Genomic DNA, 26,763 nt, shown 5'->3' on the forward strand with positions numbered 1-26,763 from the left:
AGTTTCTTGTATGGAGACTGTGCGAACAAGAGGAACTGTGGGAGAAGCCATGTTCAGCATGCATATGTTCCTGTGTGTGTGTGTGTGTGTGTGTGTGTGTGTGTGTGTGTGTGTGTGTGTGTGTGTGTGTGTGTGTGTGTGTGTGTGTGTGTATTATGATAAGGCTCTGATGGTGCTGGAGGCGACCAGGGGTCAGACACCTCATTAAGCCAAGAGGAGGAGGAGGAGGAGGAAAGGGCAATTAACCATGATGGAGGAGAGAAAAGCAAACACACTTCATTCACTATACTCACACACAAATATGCACTCACACACACATGCACAGAAACCAAACAAAACAGGAGTGGCTGGATGGGCCCTGATCATTAATGAGTAATCACAGAGACAAATGACTTTTTCCGCTGCCCTATAGTACGTGTCCACTTACACACACACGCATCCAGAGCTTGTGCAAACAGGCATGCGGAGACCTGCAGATGAATTACTCAAGCTATTCTCTTTTGAACTACTTCAGTCACACTCGCTAATTCCTCCAGGTTGCTTTTTTTCATTCTTCTTACTCTTCTTGCTTAGTCTTTTTATACCCATAATGATATTTCTGCGCCCTGCCATTGTGTGTGTATGTACAAACCATGTGTATACATGTGGTTGTGCTTCTGTTGTCTTTTTGGTTGGCTAAGACTGTTTTTGTTAATCTGCTTAAGTTTTTCTTGGGTTGTTTGGTTTATGGTCTTCTGTGTGTGTGTGTGTGCATGTGCGTGTGTGTGTGTGTGGTCCTGGTAAACCCTACGTTGTGGAAACAAAAAGTCCCCACAAAGACAGCAATATCTGAAATCCTTGTCCTTGAGTGGACATTTCCCATGAGGAAACAAATTTATAAATCATACAGAATAATCTTTTTTGAAAATGTACAAATTCAGAAAGTTGTCTGTGATGGGTAAGTTTAGGGGTATAGGGTAGTGTAAAGGGATAGAATAAACAGTTTGTATAGTATAAACATCATTATGTCTATGGAAAGTCCCCATAAAACATGAAAACACAATGTGTGTGTGTGTTTGTCAGTGTCTGTGAATTTGCTTAGTAATACTTTTGTAATTGTATTACTAAATACAAAATATGAAAAAAACTCATTTTGGTAACATGTGGGGATGTCCTTAGGTATACTTGAGGAAAAAATACATTTTCCTTTAGAAAAAAATGCATGATTACATTGGAATTCTTTTGGATTCACAATATATATATATATATATATATATATATATATATATATATACACACACACACACACACACACTACTCACAAAAGGTTAGGGATATGCGATTTTCGGGTGAAATTTCAGAATGCACCTAAAATGCAACCTTTACACGTGAACTTAATTTGGCATTTCTACTTAAATGCCCTACTTTCATGATATAATATCACTGTAGCATGAACTTTTTAAATTTTCTATAAATTTCACACGAAACGAAAGTCGAATATCCCTAACTTTTAGTGAATCCTATATATTCTTAACCAGATATTATTAACTAATAAATTAATAAATACTGTTTCATAAAAATACAAAAAGTTTTTTTAATGCTATATTTACAACAAATGTATGATTTTGTCACTTGCAAAAAGTTTAAAGTTTAAATTTAATTTAAATAATTTAATTAGCTTTGTATAAAAAGTAGGTAGTATATTACCAATTTAGAAAGTTTGCATTTATTTGATCAAAAATACAGTAAATATTGTGAAATATTGTTACAATTTAAAATACTTTTTTTTTTCTTCTATTTTTCTATATTTTAAAATGTAATTTATTCCTGTGGTGGCAAAATATTCCAGCATCATTACTCCAGTCTTCATTACATGATCCTTCAGAAATCATTCTAATATGTTTATTTGCTGCTTAAGAAACATTTCTTAATATTATCAGTGTTGAAAACAGTTGTGCTGCTTCATAGTTTTGTAATTTGTTCAAGATTCTTTGATGAATCGAAAAGTTCAAAACAACAGCATTTACAGAAAAAAATATTGTCGTAACATTATGTCTTTTCTGTAACCTTTGATCAATTTAATGCATCTTTGCTGAATAAAAGTATTAATTATTATTTTTTTAATTCCTTTAAAAAATAAATCCTAACTTGTGAACACTAATTTGGTGGGGACCAAAAGATTCAACAAGCATAGTAAAACCTGAAAAACACCTATAATGTGTGCACAACAAAAAAGTGAAAAAGTACAGAAAGGTTTCTGTGAAGGCTAGGTTTAGTTGAAAGAAAGATAACATAGCCTAATTAGTTCAGTATAAAAACAATAGAGGTCAAAGGAAAGTGTGTGTGTGTGTGTGTGTGTGTGTGTGTGTGTGTGTGTGTGTGTGTGTGTGTGTGTGTGTGTGTGTGTGTGTGTGTGTGTGTGTGTGTGTGTGTGCGTGTGTGTGTGTGCGTGTGTGCATGTGTGCGTGCATGTGTGCATGCGTGTGTGTGTGTGTGTGTGTGTATGTGTAACATTATCATCACAATATCAGTACACTTTAAATGCTGAACATAGATATTAAATTGCCCACTTCCCAACCACAACGCGACTAAACAATGGTTGTTTTTGCAGCTTTGCAAACAATGACACTCTTTTGTGAGAGCAAATGAGGAGGAGTGAGGGATGAGGGAGAAAGCAGACACAGAGGAACACAGGGGGAGAAGTAGCTTCCTGCTCCTTGATGCCGTTGTAACTGCTCTCTAGATCAGATATGCATACACACAAACGTTCTTTCTGTCCAACATGAGATTAACCCGCACATGCGCGCATGACATTAAAACCCTCCTTACTTTCTCTGCCACACACACAAACTCACAAACTCGAAAAGCCCTTGCTAAGCTAAAGCCACACAGCCAGTTTCCTGTTGGAAAGTGGAAATAGCAGCACTTGTTGCAGAGGGGTCTAGTCTGGTCATGTCTGGCGGTGTCTTGCACACTGGAACGAGCCTCTATATTTGGCCTCTGCAAGAGAGCGTGAAGCACGCCTGAAACCCCAAAGCTGAGGTACGGCAAAACCCTAGCCCTCCCATGTTGAGAATAAGTGATGGGAGAGAGAAAAGGCAGCCGTTTCCTTAGGAGGGGGTTTAACAGAAGTGTAACCAAAAACCACATCTGCTTGGCTTCCACTCATATCAATTGGAAAGGGCTGCTTCTAGAGGGAATTATTCAGTATGGCTTGGGCTAAAAAAAGATATAGATAGAAACAAAGAAAGAGCGGACACATTCACATCACAAACCAAAGAGACTTTCTGCTTAAATGTAGTTTTTCATGTGGTTGTTCACAACTTTTTAAATGTGACCCATATCAGACATCAGTTTGAACAGGTGACGCTCCTAGACCTGCATGTGTTAAACTCTGAAACCTGCTACGTTCAACAGAAATAAAAAACACAAAATGTGGCCATAGCTTTCCATGGCCTAGAAAAGTAATAAAATGTAGTAAAATCTTAAAGATTAATGCGGAAAAAAACAGTGATTTCTTTAAATAGAATTAAAAAAAAATTATTTTTTAAATATTTTTTTAATGTATTCATATATATTATATGAATATTGCTCTTTATGGTTGTTTGTATATATATTAGAATCTGAAAACAATGAAACATCATTCAGTGCGTTTATTGGAGACATTTGTACAGTAAATGTGTAACTCTTTAAAATGATTGGTTTTAAATATTTCTTCCTCACACAAATGGAAATCCTGTCCAAATAAATACCTAATAATAATAATTATAATTAAATATCTGGTTTAAAAATACTAATAAAAAATAAAAAAGTCGGTAAAAAAAAAAAAGTTGAAAAGGAATAACTGAATAACTGAAAACTGAAAAGGTCATAGAAAGTGTAGGAGCCATGAATGTGGTTTTTGCTGTTCAGACAGTCTGTGTCAGATCTGTGTCACATGTGAGGGGGAAAAAATGATTTGGGGCACATTTAACTGCATTGTGAGTGAGAGAGAGAGAGAGAGAGAGCAGTCAGCAGTCTGTGGTGTGATCCAACCCTGATCATTCTGTGTTCATGCTTCATTGTGCGTGTGTGTCGTGTGTGTGCGCAGTGGTTAGGAAGGGTCAGGCTTATGTTGAGTGCAGTTCAGTGAAAAGGTGAGAGTTCCTACGTAAGGCCACCGCTTCCTCTGACAACCCAAAACTGTCCTCCTAATCAGACTCTATCAGGACACACACACACACACACACGCACACAGGTCACACAATTCTCACTGTCTAAAACGACCTCTCACTCTAGCTTCCTCTCTTCCGCATTTTCTTCAACAAAATGTTTGAAAATAGTATGAAAAGCCATTCATGTATCAGGCTTCCTGTAAAAAAAAAAAAAAAAACCTCACAATTAATGCAAGTGATATTGAACTTTTTATGAATGTTCATGAAAGGATAAACCATGGGCAATGGACAAGGATAAGTAGATGTAACAAAATAATATAAATGAAATAAAAAACTAATCAAGTTCAAACAAGGACATTTGACCAATAGAGGACATCACAGTTTGACCTCTTGATTCCATACAAAATCCATTTATTATATACTATTAAATTTGTAAGGAATTTATTATTATTTGTGAATTATTTTTTTCTAGTTTGACAGATACAGAGAAAAGCAATGCAAACTGCTCAATTTTCCAGTGTGTGTGTCGCAATGTTCTCTCCCCTTTCCTCCTTCATTCCTCCTTTATTCCCTTCTGTTCATTCCCCTCCCTGTCGTCCACCTCCATCTATCTGCCTTCTAAATCAATGTGTCTAATAAAGCCATCAGCTGCGCTGAAATATTGGGCAAACATGCACTCAATCAATGCATGCAAATGCCAGCCATCCATTCAGGGCCCTTCTGAATATCGACGGCGCTGCATGGGCGCACCGTTCCGGGGGTTTGTGTTCGTGTGTGTTCGACAAATAAAAGCAGAAGGAAGGACACATGAAGGGTTGAGAGAAGAGGAAAACCCAAGATAAATGCGTTTCATTTTCTTCTCTCGTGGCTCCAAAATGGAGAGAGAGTGAACGGCAGGAAAACAGACTTCCTCTCGATCCGACCTGGAGGCCACAGACATGCCCCTGTTTGAACTGCTGTAGAAGCGATGCGAGGAAAGGCAAGGCTGATCCCAGATCTGAGATTAAACGCCTCTGAAAACGAGAAGATTGGAGTAGTATTGTAGCGTTCTAACCTTGAGCAAACACACAGCAGGAAAGATGAGGCTGTGTGGGTTCAACTAAGTGCTATAGAGGCGATTTCTCCCTCAAAACATAAACCAACTGTAAGATTCATTAGAAGCAAGGGTGAGCTCAGCTCAAAGAGATCTGCAGGAGAACCTGAATAAGCCTTCCAATCCTGGACAATCACACACAGAAAATAACATAAAAGAGTAAACATGGCTGATTTACTGAGCTCATCCTAACCCTTAGAGGCAGTGGTAAAGACTCTGGGTTCAGTAACCTCATGGAAAACCATCAGAGAAGCAGCCAGTGTGAGACTCTCTTTTATGACCCTAAACTAGAGTCAACAGCTGAGCATTTAGCTCTTTCTCTCTCTAACCCCACATCTACACTTCAATTGATCATGAAAACTCAATAATTAAAGATTAAAAAAATGAACTATACACAAACATGTTAACGGTGTCAGCTACTTTACTGTAGAAGCAGCAATCTACACTTTGGAGAGACAGGACACGTTTTCACACAACAGAACGAAACAAAAACAAAACTAGATTGCTCCTATCATAATCATTTATGTTCATTTCTTGACTTATGCACTGACGGTTCAGACTGCCAATTTTGTCATGATCCTTTTGACGTAGGGTGTCATGGGGGGATTCGTAAATGACAACGGGCGTCAGGACGCAAGAAATCTGTAACAGTGACCAATAGGAACACAGAAGCTCTTCCGCAGACAGCATTCAAATTGGCGAAACGAAAGAGAGACGATGTATCTGTGCTGCTACGTGGAATTATGCAATGGAGGAAAGGTTTGTGGAGATATGGCAACAATACTACTGCCTTTATAATGTTTCCTCAAGGGACCACCACGACGGAGTGAAAAAAGATAAATGCTGGCGACAATATCGGAGGCGCTTCAGCAACCACGTGAGAATACTGGAATTAGCATTAAGCTAGTACAAGCGTTGTTTGTTTACCCTCTTGTTTAAGGCTGATTCTGCGTCGGACCTACGCCGGAGCCTCTACGCTGTAGGCAACGCGTTGGTTTTCATTTATACTTCTGCGTCGTTGTCCGCGCAGAGGGAGCATGTGAAACCCGAGGGAGCGGTCCTAGCAGACCAATCACAGCGCTTGCGTCCGCGTAGAGTTGACGCGTTGTTACATTTTTGGAGAGGTGCACATCAGGGTACACGCGCTACACACAGCCTACGACGTAAGTTCGACGCAGAAGTATAAATTGGGCTTTAGTCAGTCGCTAGTTCCGCCTCCTCAATGACATCACGTACGTTGTTAAAGACGGCAAGCGATGATTGATCGGGAAGCAACGTGTAGTCTGACATGTGTCTTGTCCACGACACAATAAGAATTTAGTAGTCAAAATCACATAATATGACACAGTGACTATCGTAACAAACAAAAATACCATGTAGTCTGAACCAGGCACGGCTCTTACCAATACTCCACAAAGAGGATAAAGAGTTATTGAAAGGGTATTAAAGAGCGACAACTCAAGGAGAGACGAACTGAAAAATAAAGGCACAGAGAGATGGAGGAGAAAAGAAGTGAAAGGCATAAGAAGAAATAATGCTAGTAATATTCAGAGGGTGGTGAATGTGTGACTATAAAGGAAACTGAATCACTTGCAGATTGTATGTTAAGGATCAAGGCTGCTGTACAAAGGTGTGTTTGTCTGCGCAAATATTAGTATGAAGCAGAAAGTGTATTGAAGGCGCTGTAAGCAATATTTGGAATACGACTCATGAAATGTGATTACCTGTCAGATTTCACTGAAATAGGTGTCCGAAAAACTCTCTCTGTGACAGTCCTAGGTTGAAAAGAAACCCTTTTTAGCCAACCAGAATCATTTCTGCCTGTAAATCATTCAGCAGGTTTGGGTTCTGGAAGAAGAATGTGAGAATGAAGTTTGGATTTTAGCAAAACAGCACCTTTAAACTGAGTATCAGACTAACAGTTGGAAGTGACGGAGAAAGAGCAAAGCAAAGCAAGCATGAAGTGAGTGAAAGAGAAATAGAACTTGCAGACTGAGTCACACGGAAAGCTGAATCGGAGCCAAAGGGAAGTGTATATCAGCCAAAGTGTAATCATAGGCCGGTCTCTCGGCTATTAGGAGAATTAAAGGCTGATTGAATGGTCTTTACAGTGGCAACATAACATTGCGCCGCCTCACTCTTACAGCTGGCCGAAAAACTCTTCTGCCCCACAGAGAGGAGCCAAGCTATGAAGAGCGTTTGAATCATTAAAAAGATCTGAATCACTAACTTTCATAAAAAACGGCACTCGTTCTATCCTTAGACATCCGTCAAGGAGCGAGAGGAGCAGCGTTTCTGGCACCCGAGATGTGGAATCACTATAGCCTCGATTCACGCCTCACATCTTTTCCCTCTTTCATCAGGCTGGACCGGCTCCATGTCCTGAACGTATTTGTGTGTGTGTGCGAGGGGGAGATGATAGGGGAGGACTGTGGGACTTTGACTGCCTCTGTGTTGTGTCCACAGCTGTGTGTAAGGCTCCTGACCTCCAAACAAAGCTCAGCACAGAGGAGCCACTATCTGGCAGGCATGATAGAGGACAGGCCTGCCCGACCAGACGTGCTGAGGGAACGAGCGTAAAGCCAGAGAGACAACACAGCACCCGCAAGGCCTTTGATAACCGCTGACGACTGGAGCCGGCGTCACACGCATGCACTCATAGCATTCATACAGACAGACACACACACTAACAGAAAACGCTCACAAGTTCATGTACATGTATAAGAAAGTGTAAAAGCACAGACGAGGTTGAATATGTTGTCCATAATGACCTGTAGGAAAGTTAAATCCCAAATGAGATCTGTTTCTTTGTTTCTTCTAGACAGCAACGAGATTAAACGGAGAGCAAATTGAGTCTCCTGCTTTAAAGAGATACCAACAATGATGAGGAGTGTTTTCCTTATCATTGCAAACATGGCACGTGTTCGCTAAAGAGTGTAGGCAAATTATTTATGTGGCTATTTTATTCTGTCCTGATTTCCGCCTGCTCCCAGAGAACTGCTTATTTCCTCTATAATCAGATGCGGGATGTTGATTTGAAGGACAAAAACAGGAATACAAGAATTTTCTGATCAAAATATGCGTGATGAAGCCCATAATCTATTGCGTAGTGTGGCTCTTGTTGCAGAGTTACATTGACGCGTCTTACACGTATGCCGCTGTAGTAAACGATGCAAATGAAGCTCCTCGCATTAATGAGAATACACTGCTGATGATGTCATTGCCGTGAGCCCTTTAGAGAGTCATTACACAACTTTCCCTTTCATTAATCACACACTTTGCCTTTCGTTTTTCCTGTATCTCCAGCTTTCCCTTTCTTTGTTTCCCCACACTCTGCACTTTCTGTTACTCATTCTTGCTCTCTCTCTCTCTTTCTGTCTTTTTCTGTCACTGTCTCTGTCTTTCATTGACATGTTTCCGTGTGTGTGTGTCTCTGCAGTGTTTAATGTGCCGGCAGTGTTTACACCCAGACAGCGGGCGCAGCACTTTAATCTTGGTAGTGTCTATATGACATCAGCACTCTCGTTCAAGCATAAACCATAGTGGAGAGAACACACACACACACACAAACTCTCACACATACATTATATTCATATATCACCTGCTTACTTTCTTCCTTTCCTCCTCATTTCCTTCCTTTTTTCCTGTCTGTCCATCTATCCTTATTTCCTTTTCATTCTTGCTTCTTTCCTTCTCATCCATTCTTTATTCTTTCTTTCTTTCCACATAATTTCCTTAATTTCTACATTTCCGTTCTTTTCATTTTCCTACCTTTCCATCCTACTTATCTTTTCTCCCTCCCTCCTTCCATTTTCTTCCTTTTCTCACTGTTCTTTATCTTTCTTTGTCTATTCTTCCTTCCTCTCCTCCACCTTTCCTAATCATTTCTTTTCATTCGTATATTCTGTCCTTCTTCCTCTTTCCTTGCCTTTTTCCTTCCTTCCATTCTTCTACCTATTCCCCTCCTTTCTTTCCTACTTTTCTTTTCTTCTCCCCTTAATTTCTCCCCTTTCCATGTTTCTTTGTTTGTTTTCTCATTTTCATTCTTTACTTCCTTTTTTCTTTATTTCTGCCAGTTCTTCCTTCCTTTGCCCCACCTTTACTTATACTTTTCTTTCTTTCTTCCTTCCTTCCTTTTCCCCTCCTATCCTTCCTACTTTTCTTGCCTTAATTTCTTCCCTTCCTGAGTTTCTTTGATTGTTTTCTCATTTTCATTCATTACTTCCTTTTTTCTTTCTTTGTCAATTCTTCTTCCCTTTGCCCCACCTTTACTAATGATTTTCTTTCTTTCTTTCTTTCTTTCTTTCTTTCTTTCTTTCTTTCTTTCTTTCTTCCTTTTCCCTTTCTTTCCTTCCTTCCTTCCAATTCCTTTCTGAATTTTGTTTTCCTTTCATTCATTCATTCTTATTTCCCCTTTTATTTGTTTTCTCCTTCTATCCTTCCTTCATTCCCTTTTCCTACATTTTCCACCTTTTCTTTTCTTCTTATCTTCATTTTCCTTCCTTTATAGTTTTTTTCCTTTTCTTTTCTTACTCCCTTTTCCCCCTTTGCCTCACCTTTCCTAATTATTTTCATTCCTTCCTTGCTTTCTCACTTTCATCCCATTCTTTCTTCCATTTCCTTCCCCCTTCCTTACGTTATTCCTTCCTTCCTTCCTTCTTTCATTTTCCCTTTTTTCACCCTCACCCATACTTCTATTCTGGGGTCCAGTGAATGATGAAGTCCTCTAATCCCCCTCTAACCATAGTATCAGTGAGAGAGCGAAGCTCAGAAACTCAGAGCCCAGAGAGGGATTACCAGCAGCCCCAAGTCTCATTCTGCTGCCCTGCAAACTCTGACTCAGGAGAGACATATAACAGTGCACACTCTCATGTGCAGAAACATCATCTTAAAAAAAAGATTAAAAAAAAGATATATTAAAAAAAACATATTACACAAAGAAACTAGCTGCATAACTGGTTACTTGTCAGTAAGCAAAAAAAAAAACAAAGTCATTTAAAGTAGTTTACAGTACTTTAATTACAGGGACAATAGCAGGTTGCACAGGTCAACCCCCCTGCCCAAGGGCACCATGATTCTCAGTAACGCACAGTTCGTGGGTCACCCCTATCTGGGATCACACCTGTTTGGGTGTTTCACCAGCCCAGAGCTATTATCACCAGGCAACCAATACCCACATATATGTGTGTGTGTGTGTGTGGGGGGGGGGGTAATTAAGCAGTTAAATAAACAAGCGTACTGATGTTAGCCGATACGTTTTTAAAGCTAGAGATCTGTTTATGGGAAAAGAGCGATAATAAGGGTAGCCTCATACACATGCTCTATAGACTTTCACACACACACATCCACACACTGACATGCCACTTTCCCTTGTCAACAGCCCCTCTGTATGTAGTCATGCATTCCTCTTCAATCCAAATCACAGTCATTATGTTGCCATGCTGATAGCCGCTGAGCAGGTTTGTGTCCTAATTCAGCTGGCTGTGACCACACAGTACACCTGACCACAGATCAGCTCATACACAACAAAGCACGCCAGCCAAGCCATGCTCGTTTAAGCAGTTTATTGTTAAATCAGTGCATTTCGGGGGCCAAGGTGGTGTGGAGAAGGAGGACTCTTTTATATTATTGGAATGAAACCCACATGTTTTGACATGTTGTTCGCTTTGCAGAATTTTACTTGTGGGAGGAGTGAAGCTGAGAATTCATGTGGTCAAATAAGGCTTCATTTTTCTGTGCATTCTGGGTAAAAATGGCAAGGCCAGAGTCCAGAAATAGAACAGGGGCTATTATGGGATGCATGGAAGGCTGGCTCCGTGTTCAGGCATGACTGTGTGGTCACGGTGGTCACGGCACTGTCTTCCCCCACAGCCAGCCAACCTCCTGCTGAGTCTGAGAAACGCTAATCAGAACCAGAGAGAGACAGGCAGAGAGAGAGAGCGAGACAGAGAAGAAAAAAAACAAGCAAGTTCTTGCCTAAAAAAAAAAAGAATAATAATAATGCAAACAAAAAGATTCAGGAAGACGATTAGGGAGGGATGAAAGTGAGCAAGGAAAACTCAACAAGCAATCAAAGCACGGGCCAAAGACAAAGGCGACGCGTCAACCAGAGTTTTGTTTTAATCAGAGAACATGAAAATATTCAGACATGTGGCTCAAAAGCAACAAGTCCCTCTCGAATTAAAGCCTTCGCTTTAACGAGAGAGACGAGAAGGAGAGGAAAACAGAGAGAGAGAGAGAGAGAGAGAGAGAGAGAGCGTGTGTGTGTCCCTCGAGACTGATTAATATTGAATTCCTGATGCTAATCTTTGTTTTGTGCTTTTTTTCCTTTACTGGTGTGGAAGCGACGCGTCCTTAAAAAGCATGCTTTATGTATATTTAATGAAGGCTCTGCATACATTTGGAGCGCTCGTCTTGCTGTGTGGTATCCCACCCTCGCATGATCACATGCTGCCACATACTGCTCAAGATACCCAAATATCGAAATTTACATTGTGCCTTTCATAATAGTCATATGTGCCAGGAGAAAAAATGTGTTTAATAATGCAAAATGATGACAAGCATAAAAAAAAAAAAAAATACTAAACGATAACTGCATGAATAAGGTAATCGGATTCTGCTCGGATCTTGACAGGGGAGAACAAATGGAGGGAACAAAATGTCCCCACAAAGATGGCAAAATCCTTGTGGGCACATTTTTGGTCCCTATGAGGAAATCAGCTTATAAATCATACTAAGTGATTGTTTTTGAAAATGTAAAAATGCAGAAAGTTTACTGTGATGGGAAGGTTTAGTGGTAGGGTTAGGTAAAGGGATAGAATACATTTTGTAGAGAATAAAAATTATTATGTCAATGGAAAGTCCCCATAAAACACAATGTGTGTGTGTGTGTGTGTGTGTGTGTGCGCGCGTGTGTGTGTGTGTGTGTGTGTGTGTGTGTTAGCGCGCACCTGGTACATACAGGTGTCAGATGCCATTGCAGCATAAAATCCTTGATGATATTGCCTGATATCATCTCAGTATCTGATGGTGATGAGCTCAGCACAACTGTGAAATTATGTGTGCAATTGTGTGTGCCAAGGCGGGACGATCTGACCTTGGCGAGGACACACAGACAGATCGATTATTGATCACTGTATGCACACACATGCACAAACACAGAAATTATACAGCATGATTCAGATCACACACATTCCAAAAAAAAAAAGGGAAGTGGATTTCCCAGTTCCTCCAAGCACACACTCAGGACTGTCACTAGTTTCCTTGTCCAATCACACATCCTCACCACAGAAATGGAAGCACTTTCAAGGTTTTGTTTTTGCAGCCTATTTAAAATGTCATTTCTCTCTACTATCAGACATCAAAGCCAATGCGGAGGGCTTTTATTTTCTAAGCCAAATCCCAAAATTGTTTCTCATTTACAAAAGCTGGCTGCAGGCCTAGTCAAAGTTTGGACTTAATAATGACAGCAGTGCAAGAGACAATGCGAGGGAAAGAGTGTGGGAGGAGAGAGAGATTCCCCACATGGTTATAATATGCTGTGGTGGTTGAGTCCATCAGTCGAGGTGTCACAATGAAAAGTAGCTCACAGGATGTAGCAAGCAGCATGCAAGCGCACACACGTACACATGAAAGAAAGAACGCATTCTGCTCAAGCCCTGAACAAAAACGGTAAATTGACAGGGTTCAACAAAAGAGATAGTCTCCTGGCCCGGGCCAGTGTTTATGTGAAGTTTTTTTTTCAGATACTTATAAAAACAATTAGTAAAAAACAAATACAAACATATATATATTCTTTCTTTCTTCCTTTTTCCTTTCTCGCGTTCCTTCATTCCAATTCCTTTCTGAATTTTGTTTTCCTTTTATTCAATCATCCTTGTTCCTTTTTATTTGTTTACTCATTCTATCCTTCATTCATTCCCTTTTCCTATATATATATTCCAGACATAATAAATCGTTTGTTGCATATTAGTATATTTTCTAATACTTACACAAATAAATTATAAAACAATAACAATATAAAATATAGAAATGTAAATTTCTAGACAAAAGTCAAATATAAAATAAAATAAAATAACAGGCCAGTGGAAATGTTGGCATGGCAAGTAAAATCTGATATATTGGCCCGACTAGCAGAAAAAAAAAATACTTGTTCAGCCTTTAGATTCAGTTAAGAGATTATTTATAACTATTCATATGAACATTAGACACTTAAACATTTTCTGATTCATACGAAATTAACCAGAACATACACTGCATTGTAATCTGCAGTATAAAATAATTTTCAAACCGCTGAAGAAACCCCTTACAAATTTCAGAGAAGAAACGTGTAACCCCCTTAAGGAAATGTGTCAAAATGAGTGAGATAGCTGAAAGAATCACTTATGCTAAACAAAACAATAATAAAATGGAAAAGAAAAAAAAAATGCTGGGTGTTAAACTGATGAAATCCAAACAGCAATGTTGACGAGTCGGGGGGGGCTGTTTTCTTGTGAAAATGTGAGCCAGTAGGAAACAGAGGAGGAAGAGGAGGAGGAGGAGATTGAAAAAGGGAGGGAGAAAGAAAGAAAGAAAGAAAGAAAGAAAGAAAGAAAGAAAGAAAGAAAGAAAGAAAGAAAGAAAGAAAGAAAGAAAGAAAGAAAGAAAGAAAGAAAGAAAGAAAGAAAGAAAGAAAGAAAGAGGGAGTCTGACAGCTGTATAAATGAGCTCTGTAGCTCATGGCGCCCCAGAGTACTGCCTCATTGTTGTGCTGATCCAATGCACAGCAGATGAACCCAGGGTTTAAAAGTTGAAGTGTGTGTGTGTGTGTGTGTGTGTCAGTGTCTATTGACCCTTATTTGCTTGCATCCGTTATTAAGCTTAGCTTATGTGTGTTTGTGTGCGATTGTGTCTGTGTGCATATTACTAGCCCTCCCAGTGAGCATTTTCAGTTCTCAAGTATCAGTTGCACAAATCCAAGTCGGAAGAGCGACAATTTTCAGATTTGGTGTGAAAACACCATATCATATGTCAGGTGTGTAATAGGTGCATATGCATGTCTGAGTTGCCATGCATGCAGGAAGTGTAATTTATTCTCACTTCCTCATTTAAACCCTCCTGATTTGCATTAAATCTATAGCAAACTGTTTCTAAATGTCTTGTCAGCATAAAACAATCGCATTCGTTTAAGTACAGCAAAGCTAGATTTGAAATTACATATCCAGTGTTTTAACATTTTAATTCCATAATCAATTTTTCACCCTCATGTTTTTCTTCTGTGGAATACAAAACAAGATATTTTGAACAACTCTTTTTTTTTTTTAAGTGAGGGGGCAAAACAAAATTAGACCCCATTGATTTTAATTATATACGGTATGCCAAAAAAACAGACATTTTTCTAAATATATTTCAACAGAAAAAAGAAAGTCATACAGATTTGGAATGACATAAAGGTGAGTAGGCCTAAACAATGACAGATTATTTATTGCGTGAACTATCCTTTTAAGATGAATGCAGGCTTCAACGTTTCGGAAAGCGCCATATTGGCCCTCATGAAGTTCACGGCACAGCTGTGCTTTTGGGGAAACACAGTCCTGATCAATAGTCACAGACATTGAAAGTGATGATATTCCATGGTGCTGCAGCAGGTAATACATTTTTTATAGGTGTACATAAGAAGGTGTACGTATCAAATATTAATAAATGATTTTCTGCCGGCATTGATGACGTGCAGTTGCATTGTTTTGAGGGGCAGCGGTGATGGGTGCAGTCGGGCCAGGGCGTTGGGACTCTCTCGGCCTACTGAGGCACATCAAACAGTGAAAGAAGAGACCGTGGGGTGGAGGGGAGGGGGGAACGATGTCGCTTCTGCCAACGAAGCTCTGCTGAATCACACACACACACACATAGAGTGCCGTACACTCGCTCACAGCACTCAGCTGGCAGGCATAGTGAGTGGCGATGGAACACGCCAGGCTCTGTGCTACCAAGCAGAGGTAATTGGGCCAGATTACCAACCAGGTGGAAACATTCAGCCACTCTTTTTCCTCGTCTCCCTCTCTCTCTTTTAGTCACTTTCACTCGTCCCTTTTGGAGAAGCGGAAGAAACGCATGCCATTACGGAAGTTCAGGATGAAGATGGAATCAAACTAAACGTTCAATCCAAATCAGAAATCAAGTTAGGGATATTCCCGAAATGACCTAATTCATTTAGCGTTCAGGCCCAAACTGATCCATTAGCTATAAGTCAGAGATGATGCAGAGACAGACAGGTAAAAGTGAGAGAGAAAGAAAAAGAGATACTAACTAGATCCTAGGGAACGCAACTAATTTAAACTACAAGCCCTATCAAAGGCGAATGGCCCGGGGGCAGCAGTACCTCTGTGCGGAACAGGGCTGCACCGCAGAGGAACGAGTGGACGGGGAGGGTGAGACAGGTTAGGATCAACAGCAGCGCAGACAGCATTGTTAAATCAGGACTCAGGGCACACAGAAGCGAGAGAGGAAGAAGTGATATGAAAGAAGGCCAACCGAGGTTTGACAGGGCAGACCACTGCTTTTGCAGAAACATGACTGCTACAGCACAAAGCTACAAAATAACTCTCTGTAACACCGAGGGTGATGGCGAACAACCACGTGGATGACCGTGACAGACAGACAGGGTGCCACCTAATTGAACTGCGGGTTGGTGTGTTCCATCTGAGAATAATTAAATTATCCTCTCTCTTAATCCATCTACCAATCTATCAGTATTTGTCTGAATTGAACAGTTAGAAAATTATAGCTCTGGCTAAAAGAGTATACCAGAATGTATTTCTTACTTAATTTCACAAACATTGAGGGACTTTTACACATTCCTCCCGTGCTGCATGTCTACACTCAATGGATTTCACTTTCTATGTGAGTGTGAATGTCTGAAATAATCTAAATTCCGTGATCTAAAGGGAATATATATTAAATAATTGATAAATGATGAAGAAAATGTAATAATACATACAAAAGGGAAGAAAATATGCTTTATATATAGGCTATATATATATATATATATATATATATATATATATATATATATATATATATATATATATATATTAGTTACATTCCATTCAAGCAATAAGGGCAAGATCTAAAACTTAATAATAAATAACTTTTGTCCCAGTATATGATGTAAAATAATACACATATCATCTTATACTACAATATACTATCTATTCTGTATGAGCAGCACCTGTGTTGATTAAAAAAGCCACAGCGGAAGAACAAGAATTTGATACGAGCGCACACACATACTCATACACACAGACACACATAGCCTACACAAGTAAATGATGCACCTGTATGGCATGAGCTGGCGTCCGCCTTGAGGCAGACGTTAAAGACATCTGCTGAGGATATGGAGGAAAGAAAAGAAAGAGAGAGAGAGAGAGAGAGAGAGAGAGAGAGAGAGAGAGAGAGAGAGAGAGAGAGAGAGAGAGAGAGAGAGAGAGAGAGGTGGGGGAAAAAAAGAAGAAAAGGAGATCCTACTGTACACATTATCCGCGCGCACTGCCAGAGCAGCATTTGATGTGCACGCGAGACCTGAGCAGCACAACAAAATCCATCAATCTACCGGGGGTTCGGCTTTTAAAATGCATTCAGCTCGACGACAGTCGTCGAAGAAAGAGACAATGAACCGATTCAATACATTAGAGATGAAAAATAACGACAGGCTACATTTTCTCGAAAGCAGCTATCGTAAAAGAGGCTGTATTTTTTATAGAGTTTGCCTTGTGGACTTTCGTTGTTTGTCTCTGAGTGAGGTATTAGGACGAAGTTATTTGTGTAAGGAACAAATAAAAATGACTTTTAAGAAGGCAGTGCGAGGGTATGCAGCGGGAGGCCGGAGAGAAAGACAGCCGCTAAAGACCCCGTCAGTACCCGCGCGCATTCACCGTGGGCCGGGGACCATCAGGGTCAGCGCGCGCTGTGATAGATCTCGCTTCTGAAATTTCATTCTACAACACGGAGAACGCTATGAGTCCATTTCGAATTCGACTGAAAATACGTCAGCAGGGCTGAGCGCACCGCGAATTCGACTGAACATATTTAAATTGAGTCTAAAGAACAGCAAACCCCAAATCGAAATACTTTAAGTCAATTTTAAATGCTAAACTTAATAACACACCCAATAACATGCGAAAAATATATAATCTGATACAACAACAAAAAATACATTTAAGCGATATAAAACTAATCAAAAATATATATTGGCCTATATTTAAGCACACTAAAACAACACCAACGGGAATTTATTTATTTCATGAATTGTTTAGAACTATTAAACTGCTGAGCACATTCTTAAAAAAACAACACGTCAGTCAAAGCGGAGTCTATCTCAACAATAAGAAAAGTTAGGCCTATATAGCCTATAAAATGATAAATTGTGGAATTATGTAGGCTACATATGATTTTCTCAGTGATTACTAACAAAAGAAGCATTCACAAACTGACGCATTCATATAGCATACGAACTTATTTCTCATTAATAATCAAAATGCAAAGTGTACCTCTATCCCAAAGGTACACTGAATGCTGGAGACACTTGTTAAATCTAATGCATGTACTGTCAACTCATTCGCACCCCGTCACATCACCGCTCAATATAGAAACCGGATTTTCTGGTATTACAGACGCCTCTTTTAGCACACACACATACGCATACACACAGAGCTACTGACCCTAATCTGGGAGACTTCTCGAACCACAGCGCAGACACACTCACACACACCAAAGCTTGTGTTATTAACTTAAAGCAGCAAGTCACTCAAAGATGCACCCTAATAATTAACATAAAATCATGGGGCTTTACTAGAATATGACCAAACAACTTGTTTTGTCAAAAGAAAACTAGACGCGAAACAAAGAGGGCAATCCAGCTATAAAGTAACAGTTCGTTATTAACAAAACACTACATTAATTAAATCATCCAAAAAAAAAATTAGCAAATATAAATTCAATTTGACTAAATAGTTAGTAAAGTTCTCAGTTACGGTTGAAGGTAATTTTCTTGTCCGCTTTCTTATGATACGAACTGCTATCAACTAGAAACGACCAGCCTTTTCGCAGCTCATGACAGACATTATGCAAGTAAACTGTTCAATAAAACGCTTTAATTCTGTCAGACGTGACTTACACTGAGTTCGTAGAAATTGCTTATTTCCAAAAAGCAATTCATTTCCCAATAAAATTAAGTAGGCTACAAGTCAACGCGCTTTTCTGAAGTTAAGCAATTTAATTCTGCTAAAAATATGTTTTAAAAGCATTCACTTATCAACAGGGAAACACAAGCACTTACCTGAATGTGGAGGCATCGCTATATGTGAGGTGTAATATTTCCCAGGCTGGAAGTGACCGGGATGCTGCACTGTCGTGTGCCCGGCATGAGTGATCCTCGAGGCGGCTCTGTGAACCAGCGCGCCTCGCTCTGCCAAAAGGTGCGGCGGAGGAGCGAAATCCCGGCCTTCCATCCCGATAAAAAAACGTTAAATCCGAAATCCAGAGCGGGAAACCACGAGAACCGAACCAAACGCCGCCCAGATGTTATAATTCCGTTAAGAGTTTCGGTTAGGTCTTGCATTCAGCACAGTTTTGGCTCTGACGGCCAAAAAAGTATGTCCCAGTCATGTTTTCTGCAACACAAAAATCATAAAATGTAGTTTCAATTACAAACCAGTTACACGAATGAGTGATGCAAATCCACAAGATCGTATCATGTTAGTATCCTTCAGAAGTGTAATGGTAATCCTTCATTGGAAACACCAGGAGTGTACGTCCATTGCTGCGACTGCTCCCTAAACTACAAATTCTCCGCTCGTCTCTCTCATCTCACCACAATTGAGCGAGCTTGCAGCACACCTCCACTTTTACATGGAAGACTCACTGCAGGCTATATACCATAACCATTCAGAGAGATGCCAAGATCAAAACATTTTTACAGTATTCTTACGCATATGGAAAACTAAGGACGCCTAAAGCAAAAAAATATATAAAATGGACAAAGCTAAACCAGTCGTTCTGTCTTCCACAAGACAAGATGAAAAAAAAAATTAAGAAAATCTATAATCGCTGATGTTTGGTATGACTGCTTCCTTTGCAAACGGTTAATTATTTAATGCATCGAACTATACATGTAATTTCTTTGTCAATTTTTCTCAGTCATTCCATTAAATTAAACTGCTTTGTTCGTCTGAACCAGGCTTTCTGTAACCTTTGTATATGGGGTAACTGGCGTCTATATTTCACCTCTGGCCTCTAGTCCTTTAGTTTCCTAAATCACGGGTAAAAGCAACATCTTGCGCTGTTGCAGATGGAGTCTTGTCATGGCAAAATGGTGCATTGAGAGAATTGTCATGGGGTGTTACTAATACGCGAGATTTGTTTCAAAACATCCTCATAACATGCTTGCATAAAGTACTTTTGCCAGATATTGAACATTGAAAGGCAATAATTAGAAAGTCTGCTCAACAGAATTACAAAAGCTCGCGCGAATGGTGCACTCCTTATCTCGCATCTTCAGATATTTGACGCTCAGAACGTTGAACGTCTGTTGGATGTTTCAGCGTTCTGCTGAATGAGGCCTTAAAACGTTGGAAGTTCCCAGTTTTGAGTGTGAGGATGGTTGCAGTGCCATACTGCTGTAGCAATACTACTTTCATTAAAAACACAAAAAAATGAAAAGAGAGAAGTTGAGTGGGTGAATTGATGTGCACAACATTAGGCATCAATTTAAGAGAATTTTCCTCAAATAATGAGCATTCACTGAGGCACAGAATTAAACGTAGTGCACCATTTTTGCGCTGACAAAGGACATTTTTAGCAAACATGTATCATTTTTGCAACATCATGAAAAGAAATTGGGCAGCAGTTTTAAAGCATGAAGTATTTGAACGCAGCAACCTCCCACTATTAAGTAAAGCCGAACTTTTAACGTTCATTGGGATCTGAGATCTATTAGACTTGGCTCGGAGGACGGATGGGAGGTGAGGAGGAGCACATGAAAGAACAGGTTTCCTAAAGAAGGTTTTGAGTGTTAGGAAATGCCATTTTAAACTCCAATAAAATCCAGACAATTTTATGAATCATGGTATTTCAATATAAAACGCCTATAGAATAAAAGCACGTGAAAACTAAAATTTAGTTAACAGGCCAATGGTCAGTTTCAATTTAATAAACAACTGTCCATTATTCAAGTGTAGCCTACAAAGGTAAAAGCGCGTATGTTCTTCTGCCATCACGTCCATTGCATAGCAGTTTACAAATGGAAATCGAATTTAGTCTTTTGTTAAGATTGTGTATAATTATTCACACTAGTATTTTTTACATTATTAGTCGATAAGACATTAATGTCTTCCCTCTAAATAAAATTCCTTCTTTATTCAAACAGAAATTCAGTCTTGCACTAATCTTCTATTATTATAATGATAATGATTATTATTATCATCATCATTGCTCAAACAAAGCAACAGAGTCGGATGAAAATAAAGGGATATTTTTCTTTCACCCCCCCCCTGCAACACAAACTCGGTAATTTTGTATAACGCCAGATGTTCTTTAAAAAAACAAAAAATAAGAGCAGCTCTTGAAGGCAAATGTTTATTATTGCACGCATATAAATACAATATAAACGAATTACTTACTGGTTAAGTTATTCCTTGCAAAACAATAAATGGATTTAAAAAAACATAATACAAAAAATACGCAAAAGAGAGCAGAAGCAGAATAAAAACATTTGGAAATGGTTACATCCTAGAGTCTGCTGATTGCAGTGCGTGTGCAGTGCAGAAGTTCGGAGATGCACCGTAGTAGTAAGAGCTTCTGCTGAATCGAGCCCCGTACAAGCAGTCAGAGGCTCTTTCCTGAATCTGCTAGTGCCACTCAAGGAGAAGAGGGGGAGGTGACTGTGGGAGCAGTCGCGCCCATTGGTCTAATACCTACATGTCAATAAGCTCGTGCAGCGCGCCCCAGGATAAACAGTGGCTCCGATTGGATGGCGCTCTGAGCCAATGGCGTGTCAGCTGGATCAACTAAACAAAACGGCGGGCGCTTTATTTGAGCTTTCCTGTCTCGCGACTAGTTCAGTGTGAGGCACGACCACATGGTTGCTTATGCAGCCTACAGTGCCATTATTTAAATGACTTCAAACTACACAAGAAACGCAATTCACAACATTTGAGTTTTTAACAAGCGGAACAGTAAGCCTTGCAAACATGACAAATTATTAGTTGCCATTATATAGCCTATTTGTTATTTTAAATGATATCCGGTGAGTCTCATTGAGTGTAGCCTAATAGAAACTAACTGAACAATGATAAAATGAGAAATTTAACATCAGCCAAACGTAAATAAACTCTCTTTCTTTTTTTAACCAATTTGTGAAAGTGCAGTATCATTCAATGTAAAGCATGCCACTGCACGCTAGGTTGAAGGAGTTAAGAAACAAATTGAACCCAGATCACATCAAGATGGGAAATCACTTAAAGCCCAAACTACGGTGCGATGGCAAACAAAGAGTTAAAATCCTGGGCCTCGTCCTTAAAATTGTTTGATTGGTTGGCGTGTTGCCAGAGCGCTGTCAATCATAGAATGTAAACAAGGCTCTGATTGGCTGCTGTCCAGTCCGCACTGGGCTGCCTGAAAAAAGCAATTACTGGCCTTGCGGTTTCAAGGCGTCCCAGAGCTGGATGATGAAAGGAGATAAGGAGGGGCGGTTTCAAGGCCTCCCCTAGGCGAACCTCGTTGGCCCCAAAGCTAAAGGAGAGTCAAGAGTGACTTAATCAAAGGGAATGCGTTAAAAAGGGGGAAATTACATGTTGTATTAAATTTAAAGTATAGATTCTCGGATTAATATCGCTTAATTCAACAGCAACATGACAATTCTAATACATGGAATCTAAAAGACTTAAAACACGAGAAGGCTGAAATGAAGAAACCAAAACGAGCGTGCGTATGCTAACTGAGGATTTTTTACGATGAAATTTAAACAAAAAACTTCACATTGACTGCGACTTGTAACTTTGAGTGGATATTTCATAACAGTAAGTATATATAAACTAACCGTAAAATATAAACTAATAATTAAACGCTAAAACGAACTATATGCCGTTCTTTTTTTCTCTCGGTACAAATGCAATTCTGCAAAACCTTGGTGAGTTAACTGGAAAATGATTATTAACAGAAATTATTACATTATTATTGTTGTTTGTATTATCCCACAATGCATTATTATTAAAATATAAATATATTTTGCCTGTCAAACGCCTTTTTTCTTTCAATAAACTGAAAAAAAAATCAATAAATATATACTGTACTGTTTTGGCTTTGTTCTTCTATGTTTTTTTATACTCTGCAATTATTCCTTTCTATACCTCTTTAAATTCAAACCATTAAACCTTCTGCGTAGCAACATCACATAAACTATAAGGGCAACTTCAGATAAGCCATTAGAAGAACTGTAATTTCATGAAAGTATAGGCTAGCCTACTATACGTTTTTTGTTACAATCTTGTATCCATTTGTAATAAATAAATAAGGGGGAGGCGTCGACCACCATAAGCTTTATTGGATATAGAATATTACGTTTTTAATATTTGCTCAATATATTTGGGGAAAAATGCATATAGGCATATTTAATGATTACCAATATATAGAGAACAGTTATAATGTGCTATATTACAAACCACATATGCTTGGTATTTTATATATTTTACATATGGGTCTGCATATAGCCTAGTTAAAATTTTAGATAAAAAAATGGGCTGATCATTGAGGCCATCTAAACAAAAGAGAGAAAGAGAGAGACAATAGACTTACTAAAAATATATAATTACTGGAACTTTTTTAATGAAACGATAAAAAATTCCATGATGTGGTGGAATCAATTAATAATCAACAGTTCAATAAATCATTCCATTAATGTATAAATTGTTTATGATCCTGTAGGAGTGGGGCTTGTTGTAAAGGAAAGGAAAAAGACAGAGATAAAGAGAGAGAAATAAGGTCAGTCCTGAAAGAAAAATGCCACGGTGAATGAGATTCAACAGAAATTTTGGCCTCAGAAGTATGAAATCAAGTAACGATCCATAAGCAGAAGCTCTTAATATGACAAAGTGCACAGTCATTGTGTTAACCAACTCTACAGTACGTGTTACAGAGTGTGTGCTATGCCCTACCGCCGACCCTTCTATCAAAAAAAAAAAAAAAAAAAATGCTGGAAAAAACCAATAACATTGGGGCAATAAAGAATTCCGTTCTGCAATACACAAAAAGGTGCAGCGCTTTAAGCAGATATCGGCACTTAATTTATTTAGTGACAAGAAAGACCCTTTTATTGTTGGGTTTTTATTGGCTCCTTTTCGCAACTTGAAAGGTGGGGGTGGGGTGCATTTTTAGTGGTGTGCGGATAACACACACACACAAGCAGCCCATGCAAACACACGTTTACACACAACCAAATGCACTCTCTTTCTCGCATGGAGGCTCGTCTAAATACATATAGCCTACATTTATACCTGAACACAACCTCAGTGTCTGTTTCTTTCTGTCACACACACACACACACACACACACACACACACACACTCCACACAATCTCCTCTCCCCACGCGCGTACACACATTCTTACTTTTTTTCTTTTTTCTTTCACTCACTCACGCACACACAAACAGACACACACTGTCCATGTGCCAGCGCGAGCTGCCCTACTGTGGGACGCGGGGATAATTAATGCGGAGTGACTGATTGCTCTCGAAACAGACCAGTCCTGCGAACGGCATTGTCCGTGATCAATGAAGCGTCTCTGATTGACACTTTCCCTCCATCTTCCAGCTACATTCAAACTACCGGAACGGGGCGTTTGTCACCAGCGTATAGGCCAAGGGTGCGCAGAGACGCAGTTATTGTCAGGCCTAAGTTGCACACCAGTTTTAGATAGTGCGAGATCCCCATGGTCTGCCTTTGGCAAAAGAATAAGACAGAGGATGCCTGAATACTAGAGCCCACTCTGATTCGAATGTATAAACGATGCTTACATGCGCGTACACGTCCATGTAGGTTAGGGGATTTTGTGCGAGTCCGTCGGATGAATCATTGTGACAATGCACTCCATAACTGGTGACGAGGATGGAGCATGTTCAGTCAAGACATTCATTTCGCTCACTGGCCGGAGATCTGCTCGTAAAATTGCACGAGAAACACGATTTTAAAACATCCGCTGTATTGAAAAAATAGGCCAAATTAATTATTATGTTAACCTATAGGTAGGCCTATTAGTATTGTATCGTGAAGTGTAAAATTTTACGTTGGTGTTAAATGATACAGGAACATCAAATTATTTTATTACTTAACAGAACTTGATTGAATATTTGAGAGTGCATGCAGGCGTCTTAAACCTACAAGCTCTAAATTAGGTTGATTGGTAGCTATTTGGTGACCTCTCCTCTCATTTTGATGATTTAAGTTAGGCTACTGCATTTGATATCCAAGCGAAATATATTTGGAGCTACTTTTGAACATTTGCAACCATCAGAATTACAAAATTCTTGTGAAATGACTTGGCCTCTGGTAAGTGTCAGGCATCAGGGACGTGCACACACGGCTTGGACAAACGGTTTAGAAGGCCCAATGTATGCAGTATACTGGTGTGTATCAGGACTTGTATTAAAAACGTGGACATTATAAATAACCATTTTTAGGGCGTATGAATATTTAGTTTAAATTTGTGTTTTGTGGTCCGTTGTCATTGATCGAAGCGTTATTTGTGTCGATGACAAGAACTTTACAAGAACAGTAAGGTCTAATGAAATCAGCGATGCAGAAACATGCACAGTTGATTTTAGCAATCGCATATGAGGGAGTAATATTAGACAGACCTGACACCGAAGTCAAATCTCTACCTGAAACGATGAAGAGACAAGCTAAATCAAATGTAGCTAGAGGTTGGAAACCCAACCCTAACCCTAACAACCTAAGAATATTTTGGGTTTAAGACAGTACAGGCCCAGGGATAATTTTTGAATGATAAAAAAACAACTGCCAATAAGGGTGAATACCTACTAGCTGCCCTTTATAAATTCCAGGGTACGGCGTTATCGATAGAAAAAGAGCATCTGTGTCCAATTAAGGGAAGTACTGCTTCACCCCCATAAATGGCACAAACCTACCTCATTACGACCTGTTTTATTGTAAAAGCGAGAAGTCAAACTATAGAGAGGTAAATGAATCTAACAAAATACAAAAAAAAAAAAAAAAAAAAAAAAAACACTTACACACACCCGTAAAAAAAAAAAAAACTCAAGAAACTTTTTGTTATTACCTTGCAAATCTCCATAGGACTTTAGAACAGAAGCACAAAACAACGCAGATGAAGGGGAAGTAAATAGGCTACTTGCCGTTGATATGCACCAATTATTGACTGATCCATTTATAATGAACAAGAAACTGACGACTTACCACCCATAGTGCTTCATTAATGAGACTGTCTTATAAATACCTCAGTTTAAATTCTGTGATAATTCATAAAACGTCTCCTTAAAGCTTATCTCACAAATTTAACGTGACTAAAGAATATTAATCGGATGAGTGGTCTAATTACTAGGAAATTAGTGAATAATATTAGCAATACCTATTTCGAGTAATCTTCGTATTGTAGTATACAGTTGTTCAAAATACGAGTTACAAAAGTAGCCTATGACCTAAGTAGGAATGACTGCGAGCTGTTATATTGCTCATTACTGCCATAAATCTAAAACAAAGTAGTGCAACCATAATTAAATAGGCTACCTTATATAAAAATCTTATGAGAGATGTAGTCACACAACGAAGTATAATAGTCTACACTGTTTGCATTCGCGATAATGAGTCTGTATGTAAAGATTCAAATAAATCCTTGAGGGAATGGCTCAGCACATGCTTTTGGATTGTCAGTGGCCCACTCGGTTTTGACACGGGACACTGTGCTGTTTTGATCTGAGTATAGCCTATGTAGCCTAGTATATGCTTTTATCACAGCCTGGTGGTTGTCAGATCTTCATAGTTCCTCTCACATGTATGCATTCAATGTTTTACACGTTATCAGTCGACGTAATTGTCCCTCCTGAAGGCCCTTGATACATGCTGATTTTTATGGGAACAAAAATGAGTCATTCCGAGTTTAATTTGGTTGTATAAACAAATGTATAGCTAGTATTACATTTCACGAATGGCTCAATCCAAACAGACTGAAATAATATGAAATCATATAAGCTACCATCAATACATGTTTCGTTTAACAGCAATAATGTTTTGACCCTATGACCAAGTAACCTTGGTGAGCAAAGCAATAATGCAAATGATTGAATTCGAATGAATGAATTACTTAAACTAGCCTAGCCTACTAAACGACCATAGTAGAGATGTGGTTAAACATTTAGCATGTGAACGGAAACAATAAGTATAAAAGTTCAAATAAATTATATTTAATTTAATATAATTTATATGTATTAAAATGTGAATTTTTTTGTGTGACGTAAACTATTTCAGAGTCCA

General features: G+C 39.0%; 1 protein-coding gene across 2 annotated transcripts in view; it reads right to left on the reverse strand.

The window, feature by feature from the left end:
• The window catches only part of bahcc1b (BAH domain and coiled-coil containing 1b), a 100,072-nt gene extending 78,986 nt beyond the window's left edge, over positions 1-21,086 (reverse strand). For both annotated transcript variants that reach the window (XM_079852307.1, XM_079852306.1), the window contains exons 1-2: positions 20,880-21,086; positions 18,539-18,872 (exon numbers count right to left, since the gene is read on the reverse strand). In XM_079852307.1, coding sequence (XP_079708433.1) covers positions 18,539-18,710 — 172 coding nt within the window. In that variant the 5' untranslated portion in view covers positions 18,711-18,872; positions 20,880-21,086. The remainder of the gene's footprint in view (positions 1-18,538; positions 18,873-20,879) is intronic.
• Positions 21,087-26,763: the final 5,677 nt, after the last annotated feature.

This window comes from Squalius cephalus (genome assembly GCF_949319135.1).
Source record: "Squalius cephalus genome assembly, chromosome: 19".
Classification (NCBI taxonomy): domain Eukaryota; kingdom Metazoa; phylum Chordata; class Actinopteri; order Cypriniformes; family Leuciscidae; genus Squalius; species Squalius cephalus.